The 18,510-nt window shown below is 34.6% G+C and overlaps 1 protein-coding gene across 2 annotated transcripts in view; it reads right to left on the minus strand.

Moving 5' to 3' along the window:
• The window catches only part of LOC148952781 (fibroblast growth factor receptor-like 1), a 187,974-nt gene that overhangs the window by 85,647 nt on the left and 83,817 nt on the right, over positions 1-18,510 (minus strand). For both annotated transcript variants that reach the window (XM_089088086.1, XM_089088085.1), the window contains exon 5: positions 6,861-7,021. In XM_089088086.1, coding sequence (XP_088944212.1) covers positions 6,861-7,021 — 161 coding nt within the window. The remainder of the gene's footprint in view (positions 1-6,860; positions 7,022-18,510) is intronic.

Raw genomic sequence — 18,510 nt, forward strand, 5'->3', positions numbered from 1 at the left:
GCCATTAAGAGGAAAATACATGGTCGTTTGCCAAGATCTTCCCTCATACTTTTAGGCTTTCATAATTTCCAAAAGCCCTAAGTTTAACTTTAAAAAGAAAATGAAGATCAAACTGATCTCAACATGAGCTTCTTTTTAAGCAAGGGGAAGTTTCTAAAGCTGTAAAGCTTCTAATTAAAATAGCTCAGTTGTTAGCAAAAATCATACTTAATAAATTCATTTTTTTTGTCCTGAACTTTTCAGTATGAAAGCTTTCGAAGAGGATCAGTGGAAAAAAAACCCAGAAAGTTTTGCTCCAAAAACTAAATGGAAATAAAAAAAATGGATTTTTCTCGAGCGAATCGGATATCATAAAGCTAGACGTAGAGGAGGAGAGTGCACAGTTTGTTTGTAGCATTAGTACTCTAAGAAATATCAGTAAGGAACGTCGATTAAATGAAACTGAAGTAAATTTAATAGTGATTTTGTAGGGCAAGATTTAGAACATATTTATTGGATTTTAGTATTAATTCGAACCAAGTCTAGAATATAAATGTTAAAATTTCAGCTTCTGAAGTTAAAACCTGACTTAAAACTACGCCTAAATGGTTATTATGGTCTGCAATTATGTATTTATCATTGTAACTTAATATGGCTAAAAATTGATGGATATATTTGTTTTTATTTTTATTTTTACATATACTTCCTAGGTGACACTACACAAGGGGACGCCATAAATTACTATGGCAGGCATGCCACTTGCTAGGGTAAGGAATTTAATGCGCCGAAACCCATATTGGCAAGTGTGTATTCCTCTGAGAGTCCTCATGTGAGGTGATCCACTGAGAATATTTTAGACTTAAGGTGCTTTTGCATGTAGTTGTATAACAACTTATACAACTTTGCACGAATTAGGACATGTTTATTTGGTTGATGGATTCGTTATACTGTTTTTTCCTAGGTGAATGCATGGATAAGTAATGTCAAGACCTTGTCATAAAGAAAGAAAAACGAGCAAAAATGGGGCTTTTAAAGGCCAAATGAAAATACTGTAAAAACACAAAAAAAGCGAATATTTCGACAGGAAAAACGCCTCTCTTCTTCAGAGCAAAACGAAATAATGTATCCAAGGTAAGTGCCGAAGAAAAAAACAACAAAAACAAATGCGGAAAGTCAATGTGAAAAGAAACAAAAAAAAACAAAGAAAAAACCAAAAACTTAAAGATGAATAAAATTCAATAAAAGCCAAAAATTATAAGAATTAAAACCAAATTCCTAACAACCATAAAAGCGAGTTATTCGCCAATATCCGTGATTTGCATAAAACCCAAGAAATTCTGAATTGCCATCGACGAATACTGGCAAACAACTGAAGAATAAAAGAAAAGAAAACAATTCATTCACTCAAAAGCAAAACGAACCAGCAATTAAATAAGTTGGAGAACTATGTCATCTGATATCAGATTTTAATTATTACATTTCTTGCAGACACCCTTCGAGACCTAGGGGGTTGTTCACGTGTTTGATTATATGACTGGGAAAGTGGTTCAAGGTTTATTTCAAGGATTATTAAAGTATCTGCTTCTCTTTTGAGAAAACCGAAATATGACTCGTTTATTCTTATATCACCGGAATCTCTGTTTAAAGCTAGACCTAAATGTTGGTATTTATAATTTCAACAGCTTCTCTGTAGTTCTGGACAATACCTTTGTCATGCAAAATTAGGCTAGCTTGATTAAATAAAATAGTATGGTCTGGGTTTTCAAAACGTGCTCTGCAACGGCAGAGTCAAAATTTTCTGGTTTCTTCCGCTTTTTAAGTGTATTATTAATTGAACTAGACTGCTGAGTTAATCTATTCGTGAGTCGCTGATCGGTTCTTCCGATATACCAAAGACCATACGAACGATGAATTCTGTGGACACCAGTTTTCACCTATTGGAATATGGTCTTTACCTTGATAAATTTGGGAACTGATAGTTTTTCTGGATCTATAGTAAGTGTAAATGTTATTTTTTCTTAGATTGTTTGAAATGTGGTCTGAAACCCCTTTAACGTATGAGAGACCAAGATAAACTGAATTTTCCGTTCGATTTATGTTTTCTGTGTATCTATCTGATAATCTTTTAATGCGTTTTGCAATTGCAAAATTTATTAAACTAATTGGATAACCATTCCCAAATAAAATATCTCTAAGGTGGTTGAGCTCTAAATCGAAGAAGCGTGTTGAACAAACTTTCAATGCTCAATCAACTAGATAAGTGACAACTCCTCTTTTCACAGCAGGAGATTGATTGGAGGAATAATTTAAGTAACAGTAATTATGTGTGGGTTTTCTATAGACACCAAACTCCAAACATGTATGATTTCGGTGCACCAGAACATCTAAGAAAGGAAGACGCCTCTCTACCTCTGATTCCTGAGTAAATTTAAGTTATGGATGCAAGGATTTGAGTAAGTGAAGTTGAGCAAGGAACCTGGTGACGAGTCTCTGGTTTCTTTTCTTCGCTTGCTCAACTTCTTGGATCCAAAACTTAAATTTACTCAGGAATCAGAGATAGAGAGGCGTCTTCAAGAATTTTAGCAACGTGTCATTTCTTTAGGAATTTTAAAACAGAGGAACAGAAAAAAGGAAGGCTCTGAAGGATAGAGCATAGGGTCTAAGGTACTAAGTTATCTAAACTGTAGCGATGTACTCTGCGTGAGATATATAATGTTTTATATGTTTTAATAGAAAATATCTTTAATGGAAGATACTCAACCTCTTTTTAGCTACTCCAAACGTCAACTTTCATTGCTGTCTTTTAGAATACATATTATAAATTAAAATAACATTCAAATTCAGATGCAGGTTATCATTTTATAAACCTCTATAAAAGAGTTTCATATTAGAAGGATCTACACCCAATTGTCAAGACAAGCCAGAATATACTGTTCCTGTGTAAGAGACAGGGGAGAAATAAAAGAGATGAGATTTGAAATGGAACAGGAATAACTTTCATTCTGTGATAAGTGTTCCTCTCATAGAAACGGAAAATTGGACTAGGCAAGAGATTGGACTATTATTTCAAGCTGTAATATTTTCCTCCCAGAGATAATAACAAAAAGGGAAAATTATGAAAGTTTTAAATATTACACAAGTAAACCAATTAAGACATGGGGAGGTGCAATTATCCCCTTTAGATTTTGAAAAATGGTTTTTTTATCTTCATTAAAAAAGATTGAATAGTCAGAAATGTTCCCTTCTCTAGATTTTTAAAATAAATTTTTTGGGCATCTTCATTTAAAAAATTGAAAAATCCATGTCTTTCCTAAATTTTCGCGAGTTAGGCACCTGACAATACATCAGGGAAGTCCAATGATTTCATGGTGGACTTTAGGTCACGTTCGTGAGCTCTCCTGCATACAACGACGGGGCTGTACTTGCCAGGGTTGCTAACTACTGCGTTTTGAGCGAGTGAAAATTGAGGCCGAAGTAAAGTGATACTCGCTCGTAAAGAATGAAGTCAAAAATTTTACCATAGCGTGATTTAGGAATTACTATAGATTATCCTAAGACCATTAAAATATTGCCATATCTGCTAAAACTCAACTAAAATTTGGATTTTTCACCGTCAACTGGATTCGATAGCAGATCTACTCTGTCTTCTTTCTCTACAAGTAGAAACGATTTAGCAACGTGTTTACACCGGTCAGCCCTAATTCTTCTACACTATAACTTAGATATTCTCTGTAACGACAGAAACTGGTTACCACCAAAACAGTAGAATGATCAATGATAAAAATCTAGAGCCACAGATTATCATGTGGATTCCATAGAAATAACAGCATGCTTAATAAATTGCTGGATGCCCTGCGTGGCACCAAGTCAACCGGGTCAAGGGGACGAAGCTTCTCACATTCTTGCTGTTATACCTGAAGGTCGTATCTGACATCTTAACACTTCCGAGATAATTGTAAATAAACCTTTGTCAAGCTGTTCTCAACAGGAAAACCAGTGGGGTGATGTCGAATAGGAAGATTGAATTATGACTTAACATAAATCACCCTGCTGATCCTCCCTTCAAATGCAGCTCATACATTGCCCTTAAGGGCAATGTATGCCGGGTAATACAGAGTAACATACATTGCCCTGCTGATCCTTCTTTTGAATAAAAGAGGTAAAGAATACGTCATTGGATTTTTACAATCCGTACCGGCGATGCTGCTTGCCATTTCATGTCCCTTCAGTCAGGAAGTGTAATGAGCTGTTGGAGACCAGCCATCCTCTGCTTTCACCCACCCTTCCTCTTTACCTTTCTTAGATTTCTTTAGGTAAGAAAATAGCAGGTGAGGCTGAAAGAGCAGCCAGTCGGGATGATAGTAAAACCGTCTATATTATTACTAAGAAGCTTTCCGGCGCGCAAACAAACCCTTGCCCCTTCATAGAAGATAAAATAGGACAGCTGCTTACCAATCAGGTAGATGTCCAGAACCGTTGGAGTGAATATTTCTCGGATGTTCTGAACCAGCCGATACCAAATGAGCCACTATTGGTCCCTGACTTGTCACTATTTAGCTTGGATATCTATTCGGACCCCATCTTCTTTCAGGAAGTTGTAATAGCCCTCAAGTCGCTAAAAAATTGGAAAGTAGCTGGATGTGACAGAGTTCCTCCGGAGCTGTAGAAATATGGGAAAAAATCTCTCGCCGGCCCACTATTTAAGTTGCTTGGCAGGGTGTGGGGCGACAAGGTTGTCCTTCCTGACTGTAATAAAAGCATTATCGTGAAACTCTTCAAAAAAGGTCAAAAGACATCATGTGATAACTGGAGAGGTATCACACTCCAGACAGTCGGAAGTAAAGTTCTATGTCAGATTATACTCAGTAGAATTCAGACTCAAGTTGATTTAATTTTAAGGGATTAGCAACATGGTTTCCGCCCAAATCGTTCTTGCTGCAACCTGATATTTAGCTTACATGTTCTACTGCAGGATTCAAACGAATAGCAAGTGTACCTTATTTTAAAGTTTAAAGGCTTTTTGAAAAAGCATTTGACTCTGTGCATTGAGAGGCAATGTGGAAAATTCTCCTAGCGTATGGAATGCCTCCGAAAATTGTGAATATGATTAAAGCTATGTATGCGACGCAGATTTTTGCAGTCCAGAAGGAGAGTGGGCTGTCAGAATGGTTCCCTGTCGAGTTCGGTGTAAGTCAAGGATGTTTACTATCTCCGATTTATTTGCAATACTTATAGATTTTGTGCTTCGAGCCTGCCACTTTAGAGGAGGCATACAACTAAGCCCCGAGCGTCAAACATACGACTGTGATTTTGCTGACGATATCACACTCGCAGCTCACTGCCAAGAGGACATTCAATATAATATAAATGAGCTAGCAGCGAAAGCTGCCCCCATAGGCCTGAAGACTAATGTTGATAAAACGAAAAGTATGTCAAACGGAGTTGTGACGACCATTGCAGCTGGAAGTAGATTCAAGGGCACTGATATAGAAGAGGTCAGAGAATTTAACTACTTCGGTAGTACAATTACCCAATATGAGAATTGTGACAGAGAAGTGTTGCTACGCATAGCATATGCATCTGGAGCATTTTCTCAGCTGAAGAATATTTGGAGATGTAAATACTACTCTCAGATGTTGAAATTGCGATTGTTTAGGACTAATGTACTCTCTGTCCTTTATATGGATGTGAGTCCTGGAGCCTTTCAAAGAATGCTGAGAAAAGACTACTTGGCTTCGAGAATAATTGCCTGCGTAGAATCCTTGCAGTACATTGGACCGATAGAGTAACGAACGCCCAGATAAGGGCTGATACCGAACAACCACTGGTGACTGATGAGGTCATAATGAGGGAGATAGAATTACTGGGGGCATATGACCCGCATGAGCGAAGGACGCCTCCTACTCCACTTATCGTGTTGGACCATCTGGCTTTCGAAGGATTGGAAGACAACGCAACACACTTGGTCGATCCCTGTAGACAGAGGCGACAAGATTTTGAACCACTCTGAAAGAATTTTGGTCTTTGGCACAAGATTGGTCAAGTTGGAGGTCAATAGTCGCTGCCCTATGCGCCCCCAGGCGTAGGAGGATCTAAGTCTAAGTAAGTAAGAAGCCCGTGTGATTTCCAGCAAAACCGAATATCAGGGATTAAAATTCAATAAATATTTCCACAAATTCGAGTTTATAAATGAAGTTGGCGGAATATTATACAAGAAGCAGAAGCATATTGGCATTTTAGAAGAAGCCGAACATTATACTAAAGAGAAGTGAATGTTAAAATTGAACTTCAGCTAACGAAGTAGTCTGACAATAAAGATTAAACAGTATTATACTGAACATACATAGTATGCACACCTGTAATGCATGCACAATCTAAGTATGCACACTATGCATTGGGTATGCACAATCTTAGTATGCAAGGCTACTGTACTTTTCTGAAAAAAATACTAGCCATAAGAAGAGTCTGTAAAAAATTTAGCTACAATGAAGAACTTTTTTTGCAAGAACCCATATTGAAGGTATTTCATAATTTTCTCTTACTAATTGACGAAGCAATAAGCCAGTGAGGCCCAACCCTCGAACCATGGGCTAATAGATCTGCCCTGCCACAAAGATTGCAAATTTCTATCTAAACTTCAAGTATAGGTTACCATGAATATTTTTTACCAAAAAGGGTACATCGGACAAAAGCCAAAGTAATCATAGCATCCTTTTTCCTACAGTATTCTGATGAGAGAATTATCTAACAACCTAAGGTGTATCTAAGGGCTCGAGCTTAAAAACTTAAATTTCCATGGTGCTTAATTAAAACTCAAAATTCTGTGTAACTAATCTCAGCATTCTGTAATACTTCATGGTTCTATATTATAAATTACTTACACGGTACCAAGTCAGAGTAGGCTCCGGGAATCCCTCAGCACCACATTTCAATTTCAAAGTGCTACCGGTCTTAATCTGTACAGGTGAATCTGGTGCTTTGAAGAACTCCGTAATTGACGGCGGTATAAATTCTGAAGGTGACACATTACCATATTTTGGATCTAAAATTGCATTCATATTACTAAGACTACAGCTCTATTTTTGTGCTCTTTCCTCTGTGTACTATTGCTCTTATTTATCAAAATTGCAGAAATCACTGGTTCAAAATCACAGTCTATTTTAATTGGCTGATCGTGTTCTCGAACTACTCTACTACCATTTCTACAAGAAGATTAAAGAAAAAAAACAAGTTTTTTAAACTGAAAGTAAGAAGCGACATTAAAACTTAAAACGTACAGAAATTATACCGTATATGAAAGGGGCTATCCCCTCCTCAACGCCCCGCTCTTTACGCTCAAGTTTGACTCTGTCTCACAACTTTATTTTTTTAAACAATAAAAAACTTTAGCGTAAAGAGCGAGGCGTTGAGGAGGGGACAGTCCCTTTCATATAGGGAATAATTTCTGTTCATTTTAAGTTTCAATGTCGCTCCTTACTTTCAGTTTAAAAAACTTGTTTTTTTTTTAATTTATGATAGTTTTTTAGTTAATGCAGCTTTTATTTTGGTTAAACGTCATTGAATAAGTAAACAAATTTTTGTTCCAATTCTTTAAAAATGACCCCTTAATCCCAAAGGCCGTTAATTAGAATAAATAGCTCTTATGAAAGTACTAAAAAATCTTTGGCTTAAAGAGCGAGGCATTGACTAGAAGGTGAAAACAATCATATAGCTAATATTTTTTGGTTCGTTTTAAGTTTTGATGTTGCTCCTTACTGTCAGTGGAAAAACTTGTCTTTTATATTTAATTTCTGATTTTTTAAAATAATGATGGGAAATCCGGCGCCCCCTTCATAGCAATGTCCCTTCCCCCATGAAAACTTCCTTCGTGAAAAGATCCTCCCATATAACCGCCGACCCACCCCTCACTACCAGAAAAAAATCCCCCTGAAAATGTCTGTATACTTCCCAATAACCAATACTATATGTTAACATTTGGTAAAGTTCATAACTTTCAGCCCTCCCCCTGGGGGCTTTGAGGGATTAAGTCATCCTAAAAGACATAGTTATAATATTTTCGACCATGCTGAACAAAATGGCTATTTCAAAATTTTGATCAGGTGACTTTGGGAAAAAAATGAGCGTGAGAGGGGGCCTAGTTACCCTCCATTTTTTTTGTCACTTAAAAAGGGCACTAGAACTTTTTATTTCCATTCCAATGAGCCCTCCCACGATATTCTAGGACCCCTGGGTCAATACGATCACCCCTGGGAAAAAAAAAACAAAAAAAAAAAAACAAATAAACACGCATCCGTGATCTTTCTTCTGGCAAAAAATGCAAAATTCCACATTTTTGTAGATAAGAGCTTGAAACCTCTACAGTAAGGTTCTCTGATACACTGAATACAATGGTGTGGTATTCATTAAATTTATATAGCTCTTATGGGGTATTTCCCCATCTTTTCAAAAATCAGCCAAATATTCTCAGGCGCGTAACTTTTGATAGGTAGAACTAAAAGTGATGAAACTTATATATTTGAAATCAGCATTAAAATCTAATTCTTTTGATGTATCTATTTCTATCAAAATTCCGTTTTCTACAGTTTCAGATACCATTGAGCCGGGTCGCTCCTTACTTACAGTTCGTTACCATGATCTGTTTGAAATATACTCGTTTTGTTATTTTTGCTTCGCAGCTTCCCAGAGGTTTATTTTGAGCCAAAAAATCAAATCTTTTGGGGTGTTTTTCTTCTACCTTGTAATCGTCGTTGCGACGCCCATCTCCTAAATGTACAAGTTTTCAAGTTCAAATTCTAATTTTTAACAATCACAAAAGAATAAATAAAAAACATCACTTTTGCGCTGGAGAAAAACCTATGAGAGTTTGTGATTTCACAAAAGTCTATATAACATTTATTAAATATTTAACTTACAGCAAAAAATTAAATTTATAATACATATTTAAATACATTTTTATTAATTAATATATTTATTACATAAATTATATATATATATATATATATATATATATATATATATATATATATATATATATATATATATATATATATATATATATATATATATATATATATATATATATATATAGATTGCTATGCTCAACTAAGAATAAATTATTATAAAGCCAAAGAAGAGACCATGAATGACCATGAGAAGAGGCAGTTCCTGTTACAATAAAAGATAAAGCACTAAACAAATAAAACATTAAAGTCAGTTTTAACCTGAATTCTTAGCGTGAAACACTAACTTTGTCTGCCCTTGCACGCCTATATATCGCATCTTATATTTTCACTCTTCAGAGATAATTTTCAAATACTATTTTCTAAGCCGTTCTCAAATGGAAGGTCAGCAGGGTATAGTTTGTTCATACTTTGATTTTCCTGGTCTACATTGACCTGTTGATCCTCCCTTTGATAACAGCTCAGCGAATAATTTTTGGCAACAGTTCTAGTGGCGTAAAAATTGGAGATACAAGCTTCAGGCGTGAAAGAAATGTTTTATAATATGGTCCTTATTTAACCAAAATTTAATTTGTAGATGGGAATGTGAGATTTGGAACCTAAAGGACTGAAGTGAGCATTCAAGTCTTCGTATTCTAAAAGTGACTAAAAATACGATGTTACAACGAACATATATTCTTACAATAACTGAGGTTTCATAAGCCCCAGTCTTCTTTGGTTATACCTGGACTTGAACTACGTTTACACTGCAAAACGTAGATTACCGAATCTTCTACCGAACAAAAACGATCAAACTTTTTTTTTTACTTTTCCTATCTAGTTTTTCTAGAATTATTATCAGAAATCAACAACTGAAAGCTACTGAATAAATTAAGAGTTTTAATTCTAAGACGACACATCGCTAGAAAGACAGCTCAGACAGTTATCATTTTATAATAGTACATTCAAAATTTGTTAAGCCTTCGAAATTTAAGTCTTTGTTTCGACTTTGTTTTCTCTGTAAAGAAGAAGCAATCTATACCAAGATATATTCTTAAGTCTCCATTATTACTGCTCTTCTTTACCTTTCCTTCAAACAATTTTTCTTAGAGACAACGAATCCCTTTCCATCTGTGAGGGAGGGCTTGCCTTGCCCTCCCTAGATTTTGGAAAATACTTTTGTTTGTACATTTATTGAAACATGCGTTTTTGGGTGTTCATTGGAAAAAAAACGAAATTGCCTGGGAGTTCAAAAAAAAATCGCCTCCCTTCCCCTACATTATCTTGAAGTGAAGTCATTTCATTCCATAACATTTCTCTAACGCACCAAATACATTGAAATAAAAATATTTTTAGGTCCTAGACGCACCTTTGCTCTGTTCATGCCCCAAAACCGTGATTTTCTAATTTTTTTTGCTTTTGGCTATTTAAAAGTTTAGGGAAGCAACCCATTTTTTTCAGTGTTGCCAGGCTTAATCGTGAAAATAATAAACAAAATTAATTAGTTAAGTTCGGCAATGCTTATCGCTCGTAGAAATTCAGTTATTAACGATCTGTTTTTTTCCAAAAGACAACTAACCTTCAAAAGAAAGCTACACCATCTAAATCTGTTTGGTGCTATGTGTTTTCAGATTGTTTTTTTTTTCTTTTGCTGATTGTTCACCACAATTTTTTCCCCGTTTTTTTTTATAACTTGGCGTGGACTACCAAAAAGTGCATAGCTGCATGTGGACGTCTTATTCATTAAAAATTTGTTGCCGGATTTTTCTCCATTTTTAATGATTTGTATGGTTCTGTGAGATGCCACTTAACCAATTCAAACAGTAAGATTTCATTTTGGTTGTCCTCGGTATTTCGATTGTCTAGACGCCAAATGCCACAGAACAACTCTAAATATTTGAACTTTGATTTCTTTTTTTTCCAGATATTTACGACAACACGTGTTTACACTACGTAATAATTTGACAATAACACGGTCAGATTCCCTAGTTCTGCAGCGCCACAATATTCTCAATGAAACGAACTGCCGGGCATCATAAATTTCCCAAGACCCGGTGTTTCATTGCCGCAAGTCATTAAGGTGTTTATAGCTCCAACTGGAAAATTGACACGGATTTTTTTTATTATTTAGGCTAGGAAAACAGCTTTTTTTTATTGGGGCAATAAGATGGAAAAATCAACAGTAGCTCCCGTATAGAATGGACGATATTAACGTTGACAGAAATTAGCTGGGGATTTGAAAAGTTGGCTCTTGGGCTGACATTATATGACAATAAAAATTGGTATTTTTCTCGTCTGTTCATATTTCAGTGTATTAGAAAACTGTTTGGGTTCTAAGTGGTAAATATCTAGGAAAATATATTTATTTTATTTTTCACATAATCCCAAAGTTCACTTAATTATGAGGACAATTAAAAACATTTAAACATGGATATGTTAAAATCAACTATTACTTGTTTAAAATTTGGGATAATAAAGTTGATTTTATCTCGAAGCGGAGTTTCCCAAATTGTTTGCTAAAGTGCTTGCTAAAAACGAGAACAGAGTGGGTCAAAGTCATCTAGAGTGAAAATTAAGGGGTGTCTAGCCCTTCTCCTTGACGAATATGGAAAATGTATGAAAATTGCTGGAACAGAAATCCTGGATACACCCTTGAAAGTTTCTATAATGAAAACAAATATTTTCGCACCATAGCCTGGAAATATTTTTTCCACTTTCACTCCCTTTCCTTTGCAAGAAGAATTTATATTCACTTACGATCATCAGAGTTGTTTTTACTTAAACGTGGAGATCATGGTTTGGTTACAACCATGATACTGTAAATGCAAAACTGCAATAGAAGTAATTACACTCCGTATAAAGCTTACTAAAGTAAATAAATTCATATACCCTTATTAACCCCATTAATGTTAAAAAATGGCACTGCAATTCTGAGCAGAACTTCTGAAGGTGAATACAGAAATGTGGTTTAAAACACAGGAAGAAACGGTATTAAAAGTAGCTATATACTCATTAAGTTCACAGGCTCTTCTAGTGTATGGTTACACACACTTCTAGTGTATTGTTCATTTTCAAATGTAAAAGAGTGCTCGCCTTTTTGTTTACTTTTTACACAACTTCAAAATAAAAATTGGAAAAAAATAAAAAATAATCGGAACTTTTGTTTCGAAATCAAGACTTCTGGTAATATTTCCTAATAATTTAGGAGACATACGGAAATCGCTTAAGTTGTCGAAACAAATAATGTAGAGTTCTATCAATGCTCAGAGGTATTTGATTTCTAAAAAGTTAAGCTTCGAAACAGGGTCATTTTACTTAAGACAAAATGTAAGGTATTCGTTGAATCATAGCTTCAAGATAGAAATAGTCATAGAAGGAATTTTATTTCTGGAAAACCAATGCAAGTTCCAGTCCTCAGAAGATCAAGATTTGTTCATCCGCCATGGAAAAAAAATTATAACTTGTTGTATAAAAAAAAAAAATACCTCTAGGATGTCAAGGAAATTGATATGCGATGACAACTTTCGAAATTATTTCTTTGTGTACAGTTTATTTTGGAATATAGAGGAGTGCATGTCTTCTTGCTTACCTTTTGTTGTATTAAGCGCTTAAAATATGGTAAATATCAAAATCCAAAAACAAAATCGGAACTTTTGTTTCAAAATTAGAATTTTTAGCATTGTTTTCTAAAAATTTATGATGGAAGTCATTACCCCCCCCCTGCCGGTGTCATATCTATGTATATAGTTTTAGTTTTACCATGAGCAGTTTGCCCCTTTACAGGAGGTAACGTATAACAAGATAAGATAATCCATGAATGGAAGAATTTAGGAGCTGTAAGACTAGCTATAATGCAAATTTGTTACCACCTTAGCTTCTCACTAGTCATTCATAACCACATTTTTAAAAACAAACTAATAAATTAAAGGTAATTATTAATACCTACAAACCGTAATTTCAGTCTGTGGTTTGGAGATCTAACGAGGTATAACCCCATCTAGCTGAGGTTTGCAATTGTGTAAATGGTATTTACCAAGTTTCAACAACTGGTAATTAAAGATGCTATCACAACACAAATCCCAAATTTGGTACATAATTTTGGAAGGATTTTCAGTACTGATAGCTTTTTCTAAACAAATACTTATTATCTAATCTCTAAAAAATTTGCAAATTGACGCTTGTTTTAAAATTCTAAAAGCGTATTTGATACATGGTTTTATAAATCCAGTTTTACATTGCACAACGTTTAAGTACCAAAAGCAGTGAAAATGAAATTTGACAGTTTGAATAGGTTAGTTGGATATCTTCAAAAATAAGGAAAAATTGGAAAATCAAATTATAATGAAAAATACAGTGGCCAGCGTTTAACCCCCCTCCCCCGTGGAAAATACCCCACCAAATAATACCCCCACGGAAAATACCCCCCGCGGAAAATACTCCCCGGAAAATAACTCCCCGCAGGAAAATACCCCCGGAATATACCCCCTGGAAAATATCCCCCCTGAAAATACCCACCACGGAAAACACTCCCCCACACTCCGCCGAAAATATCCCCCGGAAAATACGCACCCCCCCCCCTCCCGGAAAATACCCTCGTGGAAAATAAGGATGTCCAAATTTGAGAATTTTATTTGAGTTTTGTTTTTTAATTTCCGTAGGGGAAAGGAATTTTGGTACTTGTGTGTTACGCGCCACTCACTCAAGTTTACACTGCGTAAAATTCGAGAACACACCGGGTTTTTTGTTAGTTTCTTCGTTACTTTAGGAATCAATTTGGGGTATAGATTTGCACATTAGGAGGGGGGGGGGGTAAAGTAAAGCGGGTCTGCATGCAAAATGTGTTTGGTACAATTATTTGGCATATTAGATAGATAAATAAATAAGTGTATTTTAAAGCCAAATATACGGCCATGAACGCAGTAAAATAACACAAATGAAAGGCATAAATAACATAAGTGCAAATCTGAAAAAACCAACAAAGAAATCGGTTTTGTTCTTGAGTTTTACACAGCGTAAACTTCAGTGAGTTGTCCATAATACACAAGTAACAAAACTCCTTCCCCCTACGGAAATTAAAAAAATAAAACTAAAAAAATCTTAAATTTGGAAAGCCTTCTTTTCCTAGGGGGGGGGGGGGTATTTTTTTTGGGGGGGGGGGGTATTTACCGAGGGGTAAAGTATTTGGACATTTTTAAGTCAGAAAACAATTCTTTCTAGGTATATAGCCACTTAAAAATTATAGAAGAATAGCGAGGTTTCTGGAAATTTTGTAAAAAAAAAATATATATATATATATATATATATATATATATATATATATATATATATATATATATATATATATATATATATATATATATATATATATATATATATATATATATATATTTCGGAGACCACACTGCCTTTCCATGACGATAAATAAAAGTTCAAATAGGGATAAAATCCTTTTAATAGACAGTGATGATAGAAATTCACAAAAATACCAGATACTGTCACTATACAAATACGGTCACTGTATATGTGACCGAAATATCTGGTATTTTTGTGAATTTCTATCATCACTGTCTATTAAAAGGATTTTTTCCCTATTTGAACTTTTATTTATTATATATATATATATATATATATATATATATATATATATATATATATATATATATATTTTAACAAAATTTCCAGATATATATTTTTTTTAACAAAATTTCCAGGTATGACAACATAAAACAGTCCATTAATGAAAGAAGTTAGGAGCTGTAAGAATAGCTATAATAAAAATTTGTTACCACCTTTGTCTCTCACTATTCATTCATAACCACGTCTTTAAAAACAAACTCATAAACTAAAGGTAGTTATTAATGCCTACAACCCGTAATTTTGGTCTGCGGTTTGGAGATCCAACGAGGCATAACCCCATCTTGTTGAGGTTCACAATTGTGTAAATGGTATTTACCAAGTTTCAACAACGGGTAATTAACGATGCTATCACAAATACAATTCCAAATTTGGTTTGAAACTTTGGAATGATTTTCAGTTCTGATAGTGTTTTCTAGACAAACACTTATTAAACTTATCTCTGAAAAAATTTGCAAATTGATTCTTGTTTTAAAATTCTAAAAGCGTATTTGATGCAAGGTCCTATAAACCCAGTTTTACTTTGCACAACATTTAAGTATAAAAAGCAGTGAAAATGAACTTTGGCAGTTTGAACAGGTTAAGTGGATTACTTCAAAAATAAGGAAAATATTAAGAACTCAATTTATAAGGAAAAAGACTCACATATGCACTTATGCAATTCTTGGCGAGTGCTGTGAATATCCTCCCTATAAAACATGCGACATTAAAAATGTATAAAATAGGAAAAATACGAAATATCCTCCTTTAAATTTTTGTAAAAACAAAGCTGATTGTAGCGTTTGGCTTCCCAGCAAATCCCCTGATGGTACTAATGTATATATCCAAAGATTGAATAGAAACAAGTTTTTTCAACTAAAAGTAAGGAGCAGCATTAAAACTTATAAAAAGCAGAAATTATTCCGTATATAAGGGATGGTGCTCCTCAATCCCTAGTTCATTTCACTAAAGTCTGACTTTTTGTAATAATTTTTGTCTGTCTTTACAAGTAAGGAAAAATATCTTCAGAAATAAGGAAAAATTGGGAACTCAATTTATAATGTAAAAGACTTTTATATGCACTTATGTCATCCTTGGTAGTAGCGGGTGCTGTGAATATCCTCCCTGTGAAACACGAAGACATTTAAAAATGTACAGAATTAGGAAAAATGAGAAATATTCTCCTTGAAGTCTTTTTAAAAACAAAACTGATTGTAGCGCTTGGCTCCCCAAGATATCCCCTGATGGCACCAATATATATATAAGGAAAACGTTATAATATCGTTATAAACGTAATATCGTCATAAACGTTATAATATCGTTATAAACGTTATAATATATAAGGAAAAACGTTATATAATAGCAAGTCGAATGAAAAGACTACATATTCTCAAACCTTGGCTTGCTTTACTAACTATTTCTGCGGGTGTTTCAGCTGCGTATGCAAAGGGACTTCTAAGCCCGTTCACCACAGAAATTTTGAGGTATTTTTTTCACACAATTTCTGATATATTGTAGGCCTATATAATTTCCATACTAAAGCTTTTTTCTACCTCCTCTCCCACATTATAAGTACTTGCACATGTACCTGATTTCATTCAGTTGCATCTGCAATAAATTGAAAAAAAAATCAGAGTTTAATTACTTGTCAAAAAGTGTTGACAATACAGAAAATAGCTTATTATCTGAGTAAAGAAAATTTGGATACATTTCAAGTTTCAGGCTTTCAAACTATATCTCTAATGTGTGGAATGATTTCTATGCGTTTTAAGTTTTAATTTTGTTCCTTACTTTCAGTTGAAATACTTGTTTTTATTTAATTTTTGATCGTTTTTGAAACAATACCGGGAAATCACCCCCCCCCCCTCTGTGAAAAACTTTTCCAGGCAAATTTTCTCAGTGGAAAGTCCTCAACACCTCGAAAAAAAATTCAAAAAAATTCTGTATATTTCCCAATAAGCCAAACTAGCATAAACAATTGGAAAAATTCCCTAACTTACATCCCTTACCCTAGGGTCTGTGAGGGGAGGGGGGAGGCGAGGTTCATGTCATCCCCTGTGGCATAGTTACTGGACTTTTTAACTATGCTGAACCAGATGCTAATGTCGGGATTTTAATCGAATGTATTTTGGGGGGAAAGGACGTGGGAAAGGGGGCTTGTTGCCCTCCAATCTTTTTGGTCACTTAAAAAGGCACCAGAACTTATAATTTTCGATTGAGTCAGTCCTCTCCTGATCTTTTAGGGTCAATGGTTTGATAGGATCAACCCTGGAAAAAACAAAAAAACAAACAAAATATAAATAAACACGCACCTGTGATCTTTCTTCTAGCAAAAAAAAAAAGTGCAAAATTCGACATTTTTGTAAGTAGAAACTTGAAACCCCTACAGTAAGGTTTTCTGGTATGCTGATTCTGGTGGTGTTTTGCCCTTTTTAAGAAATCGGACAAATTTTCTCAGGCTCGTAGCATTTGATGAGCAACATTAAACTGAATGAATTTTATATATTTGGTATTAGCATAAAAAGCAAATTTATTTGATCAATTAGTTATAATTAAAATTCCTTTGTTTTAGAGCGCTGGTAGAATGGAGGAGAGTCATTCCTTAACTACAGTTTGTTACTACGAATTGTTTGATTGTCACTGTTTTACCGTAAATTGGGCTTTAATCACTGAAGTTAAAGCTTAGAACCAAACAATTAGGTTTGAAAATAATTTTTCCAAGATTATAAAAAACTTATGTCAAAATTAAGATAAGCCTGGATAGTTCAAGTATCCAGAGAAACAGGTTAGTTTTCTTTAGTATATCTTTGTCTTTATCTTTGGCTCATTTTTCATTTTTCACTCTCATTTTCACCTGATTTGGGAAAATTGGCTCAAATTAAAATTACGTCAAATTAATTACGTCATTATAAGTTAAAAACTTATAAAAAATATATCCAATACTGGAAAACTTCACCGAAGGCGAAGAGTCTTAATTCCTGAGCCATCTTCCTTATCATTCTACTTGCCTAAGCCCAAAAGATGGTTTATGTGTTTATAACTACTTCTGGGCTACTAACAGTGGCTTCGTTTGGAGGGGGAGCAAAGGGAAGGGGGTACAGTTCCCCCTAATAGTTTGCAGGAACAAGTTAGTACATTCCCCTTGCCCCTTGACTCTTCGGATGTGGACCCCTCTTGCCCCCTCACAATAAAAATGCTGGAGCTACTCCCCTAGCTACTGCAGTAGCTTGTAGCTATTTTCCACGTCGGCAAGACTGCATTAATTATTCAAAAAGGTAAGAGGGTTTAAATGACATTTGTTGCAAAAATTTCGTAATTTCTCAAATATTACAAATATTACCGTTTTCTGTGTTTTTGGCGTTTCAGCAGCAGAAGAGGCAAATAACTCGTGGTTCCCACTTCCCCCTCCTTCGGGCATATATGGTAGGAAGATAATACATCAATGATTTGCAGTTCATTTGGTGGAGTCTGGAGTTTTTGAGACAGCTTTTGAATAGATTTTCGAAAAGTACATCTGTCAGTACAAGTAGGCTGTTGAAAGTAACATTACGGAGATTGTAAAATGATTCAGCAATTTTAAATGCTTTGAAAAGTTCATAATTGTATGTATGACGTAGCAAAATATAATCTCAAAGATGATAAGTGAGGAATAGACATATTTCTGCTTATCACGGAGATTTTGTTAAGAGTGAAAAGCATATTCCCGTAGGCATGCAAAATATACTGAATAAAATGAGTCGAAATACAAATTACGCTCGTACAGCTAAATTAACATAAAAGTTATAAGGGAGAAGATGAAATTTCAATTTGTGCCCTAAAAGATGCAAAAATTTCAATGGCTGAATTATAAAAATACTTCTTCTGAAAATTTGGACTGCGATCCTTACAATTGACGATAAGTTGGCTCCTTAACTAGGAACTTGCTAACACCTTAGGTACCATGCATAAGCAGTCTTTCACAACTGTAAATAAGCATAAA

The sequence above is a fragment of the Artemia sp. Qi Xiang Cuo genome, chromosome 4, assembly GCF_049724085.1.
Source record: "Artemia sp. Qi Xiang Cuo chromosome 4, ASM4972408v1, whole genome shotgun sequence".
NCBI lineage: Eukaryota > Metazoa > Arthropoda > Branchiopoda > Anostraca > Artemiidae > Artemia > Artemia sp. Qi Xiang Cuo.